The sequence below is a fragment of the Aegilops tauschii genome, chromosome 5 (assembly GCF_002575655.3).
Source record: "Aegilops tauschii subsp. strangulata cultivar AL8/78 chromosome 5, Aet v6.0, whole genome shotgun sequence".
NCBI classification, from domain to species: Eukaryota; Viridiplantae; Streptophyta; class Magnoliopsida; order Poales; family Poaceae; genus Aegilops; species Aegilops tauschii.
In genome coordinates, this window is record NC_053039.3 from 62,864,012 (window position 1) to 62,872,683 (window position 8,672).

The 8,672-nt window shown below is 45.1% G+C and overlaps 1 protein-coding gene and 1 long non-coding RNA gene across 2 annotated transcripts; one reads left to right on the top strand and one right to left on the bottom strand.

Annotated features, from left to right (window-relative positions):
- The first annotated feature begins 320 nt into the window (after nucleotides 1-320).
- On the top strand, nucleotides 321-2,633 carry LOC120964333 (uncharacterized). The gene is made up of 2 exons (XR_005756225.3): nucleotides 321-1,458; nucleotides 2,165-2,633. It is a non-coding gene; the product is annotated as an uncharacterized lncRNA (long non-coding RNA).
- A 2,608-nt stretch (nucleotides 2,634-5,241) lies between these two features.
- Nucleotides 5,242-6,462, bottom strand: LOC109741514 (putative cyclin-dependent kinase F-2). The gene has a single exon (XM_020300607.4). It carries the CDS (start codon nucleotides 6,341-6,343, stop codon nucleotides 5,411-5,413), a length of 933 nt encoding a protein of 310 aa, XP_020156196.1. The 5' UTR covers nucleotides 6,344-6,462; the 3' UTR covers nucleotides 5,242-5,410.
- Between the last annotated feature and the right edge of the window lie 2,210 nt (nucleotides 6,463-8,672).

An 8,672-nucleotide genomic window follows, 5' to 3' on the forward strand; every position in this document is an offset into this window, starting at 1 on the left:
GACTTGCCCGACCGCGAGTGCAAGACGGGCGCTCGCCGGGGTGATCCTCGGCGTCGGGTTGCATGGCAGCAGCAGAGGCAGCAGGCAAGACACAACAGCACGGGCGCCTTGATTGCCGCTAGCGCCAGCATGCTGAGGAGGAAGCTTCAAAAATGCATCGTATTCCATGAAGCTAGCATGCCTCCGAGCGTACATGCATCCATGCAGATGAACAGTCTACTACGTACTTTAACTAGAAGATGCCCGCGCGCGTTGCACGGAACATCAGGATGCATTGATACACGAGTAGTTTATTTGACAAAATATGTGGAGGGTCCTCTCAACTATTAAAAATATCCATATCTTATTCAGATATTCAGTTATGGTGCTGAGCTCATAAGTATCAGGGGTATAGTGAATACAAATGAAAATAGGCAAGCACGTTCAAGTGTTTTATCTGTATGCAAAATTCATGAAATGTAGCACACAGCTAGAACAGCCCAACATGTTTGTTTCCGAAACATTAAGAATTCATTGAATTTTATTGCAATTATTTGAGCTCAGGAGCCAAGTTCATATCTCATCTTTCTTCTTCTATTTCGGCAGTAATCGGGTAAATGATTAGGAGGTACATAGAATTAAAGTCTAATGGGTAAGGACACTATTGTTGCTCTAGCCCCTTCCCTTCCCTATCTGGATCCTACTCCACGGCTGTAAGAAAACACAACTTTTCCTTAAAAAAAACTTTGCGCGACTTTCTCCAGTAAAAGCTTCACCTATGTCATGTTTGCTCTGTAGTTGCACTTCAACGTCTCCTAACTCATACTCTTTGTATTGTAAAGAAAAAACTCCACGCTTCGTCAACTCCTCCAGATACTTATAATTGTGCATCAAGCCTGTAACCTTTGCATGAATAATTACAACATATACAAAAAAATAACTTTTGTAATGATTGCCATATGTTGCATCTCTTTCCACATGGGATTTTCTCTCGACCTTGTGTTGCCTCCCCTGTGCACATGGTGTCCCATCTCACAATCGTAGATACATGTTGTGAATTAGTAACAATTCTTGTTTCACATATCAGATGGACATTGAAAGTTGCAACTTATTTCTACATTTCACTGTCAATTAGCACATCCAGGCACAAATCTTCTGCAAGTGGATGCTCACCGTAAATTAACAACATACTTGAGTTGCGGTTTGGACTTCTAACTGCAATTGCAAGCTAAAAATTGAATTGTATAGCAAACAGACCTTTTCTCGGCATACATCACATTTTCATGTATCCGTACAAATTCTGACTCAAGCTGTAGCTTGAACATTATCTTTGCAGGGCTCAGGCGGCTCCTGACCATCTACAGCTTGAAAGACTAATTCACAAGGAGGAAGACTGAAAGTACTTGTACTGATCTACACATATGTTTACAAGATTATATGGCGTATATTATCTCTGCTGCTGTCGATGTCGACATCAAGGTATGTGTTAGTACAAAAGATCCTTTAGATGAGATCATGGCACCCTAGAGATAGGTGAACATATAGTCCAAAATCAAGTACTGAACACCCAGTATTTTCTGCAATTTGAGCTCAGTATTTAGATGTTTGGCTGGAACTACAACTTCTGGAATTGCTAAGCCGAACGACTAACAACATATCTGAATTGTCATTGTGAAACGCAATTTATTGAGCTTAGATATACAAACAAATGCTCAACGTACAGAAGGCAATGCTTCTTGCAGGCAACCTTTGCTGTATATATATATCATTAGATTGTTGCTTAATAGAACAAACTTTCAGTCTCTTCTTACATTACATAAAGCAAGATTTGGCTGTAACGCCATGAAAACCAGTCACCTACTGCCTGGTACTTAAGCCAAGAACTCTGTGCTTAGTAAGATCAGGATCTTCTGGCATTTTTTTTTTTTTGCATATTTCAGTTATCCTAAAAACAATCACGTGCTGATTCTTATGCTTATTATAATTACCTTCCTTAGTGAGAAACACTTCTTTAAATGCAATATTGCTTATAAGATCAAGCATAATCGCTTTTTTAAAATGCAATAGTATTTTCTCGCAAGTTAAACTATCCTGCAAAACAGACACCAAATCACTTCAGTATAAACACAAAAATGAATTGAAAGCAATGGTCACCTCACATTCAGCGATTGTCGTGGTCATTCAGGTTGATGCCAGAGGAGAGGCACTGAAGGAATGCACGCCAGCGGGCGCATCAGACTCCTTACATTGGCTTCGCAATCGCAAGACATGCGAGCGTTGGAGCCGATAACTACAAAATTTGAAAGATAAGACGATTGTGCTGATGCCAGATCTCCGAAATTACCAGGACGACGAGCATTCTCCAATACATATTATCATATCCATCCTTAATAGAACTGCTCCTTTCCTTGGAACAGCTGTAGAAGACAAAATAATATATTATGCTACCTTTCTTCCAAGTATTCAACATTGCTCATTGTGTGCCAGTATATTAGGCACACCAAACTTAAATGAGAAGATAAATGGCAGCCATGAATCGAAAAAACATATATACTATAGCTTGAGCACACATTTATAAATGGTTCCAGGACAAACAAGAACGAAGTAGACATGTTTGACTGAACACTTTGCTACATATGCACAGCGAACCTGAATTTGTGTACAACACCACCACGAATCTACAAATAGGCCATGGAATCATTTGTCAACCATAGTATGCCCTTCTTTTCGTTGTTTGCTTAATTAGAAAATATGTGAAAAACAATATTGGCTCTGAAGATCTCGCCTCATCTATCTTCTGACCTAAAAGGGCATCAGACAATCACTACTTAAACATAACGGCCTGTAGTATTCCAGTCCCATGAGAAAACGGGTAGCCAAGCAGCTAGATTCACCTCCAGATTGGCGTGACGAGCGTGTGGCTCTTGAGGTGTAGTACAAGCAGCTTGAGTCCCATCTGCCTACCCATTTGATTTATATTGGACTGCAACTCTGCAAGACTGGCTTCTAGATCCTCGTCCCTTCTAGAGAGTTCGACCTGAGCGCACGAATTGAACTATGGGTAACAAAAAAATGAATTTTGGAGGCGGCACGGGTGGGAGGGATGAGGATTGGGAAGGAGAGGCAGTAGCCAAGCATAGCACCTCCACATGGGGCGCTTCAGTGACAGTGGGGAAGGAGGAGGTGGACTATGCGGAAGCGCCTCCGCCAAGGAAGCAACACATAGCCGGCGGCGGTCAGCGGCAGGAGACGGGGAAGGGGGTGGAGGAGATGGCGAGGAGGAGGGGGTGTGGAGATGTTGGGCGCTGGGACTAATGCGCAGAGGAAGGGGCAGGAGATGCGTCGCCGGCATGCTTGCCGAGGTCGGCATCGGAGAAGATGGGGATGGGGTGGAAGAGATGGACGAGAGGGCCATGGTGTTGGTGGGCCGTGTGGCTGAGAGGATGCATGAGAGGTTCCGGGGGCACACGGCGTCGACGGCAGCCACCGCGCCAGATCGGTTCCAGCGCTGCCGGCGGCATGCCTTTCCTGAGATGATTGGATAAGGTGGGCGTGGGGAAGAGATGGGGGCCATGGGGCTGAACGGGAAAGGCAGGGGGTTATCTGCAAATATGTGATGGAAGTGGCGGGCGTCTGTTTGCAAAATTGACCAGATTTCACCGTGTCCATTAGATCAGATCGATCAGACGGTTGTGAATGCACGATGGCAGACACACCATCACCACCAACTCAGGTTTTTATAGTAGTAGAGATTCTAAGTGGAACGCACGAACATCTGACGAACGTAAGCGATCTAACGGCACGGATTCAGTAGGAGATGATGTCGGCTTGGGCTGTAGCACATATACCCTCTTGCAGTAGCACTTGCGCTGGAGGCGGCGCGTGTTGCACTGGCTGTCGGGGATGTCCTCCGTCTTGCACACGCTAGCGTAGTTGTTGTAGCTGAAGCAGGTGCGCTCTTCGGCTTGGTGTAGGCCGAAGATAGCTCTTCGGTTAGGGCGAGCCTGAAGTTAATATCTTCGGCCCAGAACGGCCACTCCTCAGCCGAATCGTGACCGAAGACCGAAGTTCGGTCTAAGTGCGGCCGAAAAGTGCCTCTTCGGCCTGAGCGAGGCCCACGGGCTAATATTTTTTAAATTTACAAATTAGGTAATATCTTTTCGGAATTTGTTAAAATAATAATACTACTTTAATGAGCAGATTCTTCCACCCATTACATTCCACCCTGTGACTTGAACCAAACACATCTAAAGGATCTTGATATTCTTCCACTTTAATGAGCAGATTCCCATGATCTAGCAATAAACTAAAACGACATTAACCATTTCACATATCTGGATTCATGGCAGATAAAAAAATGCAATGAAATTAGTTGGATCGGATAAACTAGAGTGATTAATATTTAGAGACAAAATAAGTGTCTTTCAGGAGTTCATAGCCCCCAAATTTTCTACTATCTTATAAATTGGAGTTGATGGTGATGATTGTGAACTCACTCCCCCACTCGACCGCAATCTCCCTCGTCCATCTAAAACTCACCATACCACGCGAATTTGAAAAAGAAAAGAAAATGCGTCTTATTCTTCTATCTTTTCCAAGTAGTCAGACTTATTCACAGCTATCACCTTAACATCGAAGAACAATTTTGTCCAATGGTTTCTTTTTGTCTTATTAGTAAATCTTAATTCAACATTACAAGTATATTGATTCTTTCCCAATTAAACGAAGACTTTGTAAATATTGTGTGTGCAATGGTGCTCACATCGTTGTCGCGCTTATGCAAGTGCATTGTTGGCTGCTTGGTTTTCTTTCTTCATGGCGTTGTATGTGCATTCTTTGTTATATACTAGTATTACTATTTGAATACAACTGAATTGTTTATGTTGTTCTGTTCTGCAGCGGCGCATGCGCTTCCAAAATTACGCTATTTCTGTGACAAATAATTTCGGACGAAGGGAGTATTTTTGACATGCCACCCTCGAAGCTTCAATCACTCTTAACTGTGGGGAAAAAAGCAACCATGACAAGTGACTTGAACAAAGCATTTGAGTCACCGAGGACTCGAATATTGCAAGGAAAAAAAGTGATCACTGCCGTGCAGTTATCTGATTATGAAAAATGAAAAACCAACGATTGAAGGATAAATGGAAGAGAAATATATAATACGTTCTGTACATTGCAGCATATTTGCATAAGTAGCAAGTCCATCGTGCATTTCAAAGATTTGTCTCAAATTGGGATGCGCACAACAGCACACATAGATTATATCTCAATTAAGTTCGTGCATAGACGCTTAAATTTATCCAAACCTTTTCCCCAAAACAAACCTGCAGAAGGGTTGCAGGATCATTAAGCTAACTCTGGGACACTACAGAGCAATGCATTGAACATTTCGTCTATCGGTCTAATGAAGCTAATTAACTTAACAGAGTCACGAAGCAGAGGCCTTGTTGAACCACCGATGGTGAAGCGCTTCCACCGCCGTGAGCCGCTCGTCGGGGTTGAAGGCAAGCAGGCCAGTCAGGAGGTCGTGCCCGGCTTCCGAAAGATCCGGGAACCACTCCAAGTGCATCTTCCCCGTGGAGGCGATCTGCTCTCGTAGCTTGGACATCTCGGCGGCCATGCCCTCCTCCGTGTCTCCCACGAACAGGGTCCCGCCGGCCAACAGCTCAGCCATGATACACCCGAGCGCCCACATGTCCACGGCCTGCCCGTAGTACCGGTTTCCCTCCAGCTGCTCCGGCGAGGTGTAGATCAGCGTGCCCACGCGGCACTCCTCGTACGGTACCCGCGGCGGCTTCCGCCGCGTCGCCGATCCGAAGTCGCCCATCTTCAGCTCGCCGAACATGGTGACGAGGACGTTCTCGGGCTTGATGTCCCGGTGGACGACGCCGGCCCCGTGTATCCTCTCGGCCGCGTCCAGGAGCTGCCGCATCATCACGCGCACCACGTCCTCCGACAGAGGCTTGTAGAGGTGCTCGCGCAGGGTGAGGCCGCCGGCGACGAGCTCCATGACGAGGAACATGTCCCCCGTGTCGGCGTCCGTCGCCACGTCCAGGATGTCCACGATGGACGGGTGGCCGCGGCAGGCCGCGTGGCAGCCGGCCTCGCGGATCACGGCCGGCATGTCGGGCGCGCGGATCCACTTCACCGCCACCTTCTTACCCCCGCGGCGGTCGCGCGCCTTCAAGACCTGGCCGTAGGCGCCTTCCCCGAGCACCTCCAGCGTCTCGTAGTCGCGGATGCTCCCGAACGAGTATCGGGCCTTCTTGCCGCCGTTGCCGTTGGCGACGCGCTCCGCCGCCGGGCGCTTGCGGGTGGCCGTCGGCGTGGGCTCGGAACGTGCGCCTACTGCCGTCAACATGAGCTCAGAACGTTGTTGTGCGTGCGAGCTGGGTCGGTCGGCCGGGGAGAAACGCGCGTAGGCTGGAGCTGGCTTCGGATTCTTTCTCGACGGGGAATCGATGTCTAGACGAGCGGAGTACGTGGGGATGTACTAGATGTATATATAGGCAGCTAGGAGGACGGCGATGTCTCCATGTCCGATCCGGACAAGGTAACGCGTGGCCTGCGCGTAGCGTTTATGTGGGTCACGCGCACCGACAGCTCACCGCTTTTTTCTTTTCTTTTTTTGGCAAACAATGGCTCACCCACAGCGAAACCTACTTGTATTGGGCCCGTAGGATAGCTTCAAGTTCCCCTTGTTCGCTTTTTTTTTTCTTCCGCGCTGCTTTCCGGAAAGACGTACCGCACACTGGTATCGATCCAATGGGCCGGCCCATCTGTGAACCTTCTCGCAGCTTCTAGAAGGTTCCAAAACCGGTTCTTTCCTGGTTTCTCTTTTTATTTTGGTTTTATTTTTATTTATGTTTTCTTTTTTCGTGAATCTGTTTCTGTTTTTCTTTTTCATTTTCTTTATTATTTTTGCCTTTTTAAGTTTACTTTTATTGTTTATTTTTACGAAAATTTCAAAAAAAATCCGATTTTAAAAAATGTTCCTCTTAACAAAATATGACCAGACTTTAGAAAACAATGTTCAGGTTTCAAAAAATGTGCAGCAATTTCAAAAAAAACTGTTCCCGTTATAGATTTTGTTCACAAATTCAAAACATGCACAAGAATTCCAAAAATGTACCTAGTTTTAAAAAGTTGTTCACAAATTCAAAAAAGTTCACATTCTTTTAAAATTTGTCGGCAATTCAAAAAATGTTCATGATTCCAAATTTTGGTCATAAATTTTAGAAATGTTTGTGGTTCCAGTTTTTTGTTCGGAATTTGATGAAAAGTTCCATTTTGCACTTTTTGTTAATAAATTCTAGAAAGGTTCATAGTTATGAATTTTCGTTCGAATTTCATGAAATGTTCCTTTTCTCAAATATTTGTTCAAAAATTCAAAAAATGTTCGCAGTTTCAAAATTTGTTCAGAATTTCATAATTTGTAGACATATTCAAAAAATATTCCTTTTTCTCAAAATTGTTCAGAAATTTTAAAAATGTTTGCACATTTTCAAAGTATACAGTTTAAAGAAGTACACTTAAAAAAACTATCACTGCAGTAACTAATTCCAGTTCGCTACATTAACTAATTGAAATTCGCTACAGTAGAGCAGCCCAGTTCTACGCTAACACCAGTTCTTTAGACTGTGTGCTGCAGTACAGACATCAAGGGCGCGTTTGGTTACTTGCATTATTTTTTGCCACTTTGCATACGTGTCCCAGTTGGGCCTGGTTGAGCATATGCATGCAAAAAACCAACATTTGCATGTTGATTGGTTGCCTGCATGTCCTCTCCCTGCATCGTAACGATGCCTCTACGCATCGCATTTGGTTGCTCGCATTGGTTGTGCTCATACTAGTGCACGTTGTTGGGTTGCATACGCTGGATATGATTAAGAGTTAACAGCTACGCATAACACATAGTGTTACACTAGAGGTGCCTCGACGACAGAGATGGGCGGCGGTAGCGCCGCCGCGTCCGACATGACAAGCACGGAGTCGCGGGGGAGCGATCCCATCGGCGGCACAGTGAACTAGTTGCTAGCACCGCTACCGCCGAGAAAGTTAGTGTGGAGTAACAAGGAGGACACTGATGCAGAGGATGATGGAGAAAAAATGCAGTGCGCGCGCCATGGCGGCCTCAGTGTAGTAGGACGCGAAGGAGGAGGCCGGAAAGAACGATGATGACGACGACGCGAGTGTAGTAGGACGCGAGCGAGGAGGCCGAGAGGAATGACGTCAGCGATGGCTTTAGTGTAGCAGGACATTAGAAAGGAGACCGAGAGGAACGACGACTACACTAGTGTAGTAGGACATGGGAGAGGTGGTTGAGAGGAACTATGCCGCCGATGGCGCTAGTGCAACAACACGCGGGAGAGAACGACAATGACGACGACGACGCCAGTGTAGTAAGACAGGAGCGAGGAGGCCACTAAAAATGTCAATGTATATTTAAAAAATGTGTACCATGTATTTGAAAAATATCTTTAGTACATGTATTTAAGAAAATGCACATTGTGTATTAGAAAAATGTTCAACGTGTATGAAAAAAAAAATTTCACATGTACGCTAAACATGTACACAATGTACTGAAAAAATTAGACATGTGGTAAAAAAGGAAAACCAATGAAAACCCACAAAGAAACATAAGAAAAGTGACGAAAACCAAAGATAAAGTGAAAAACCAAGAAAGAAAC

What these genes read in the sequence shown, in the direction of transcription:
- LOC109741514 (XM_020300607.4), bottom strand. Translation starts at nt 6,343, where the DNA reads ATGTTGACGGCAGTAGGCGCACGTTCCGAGCCCACGCCGACGGCCACC.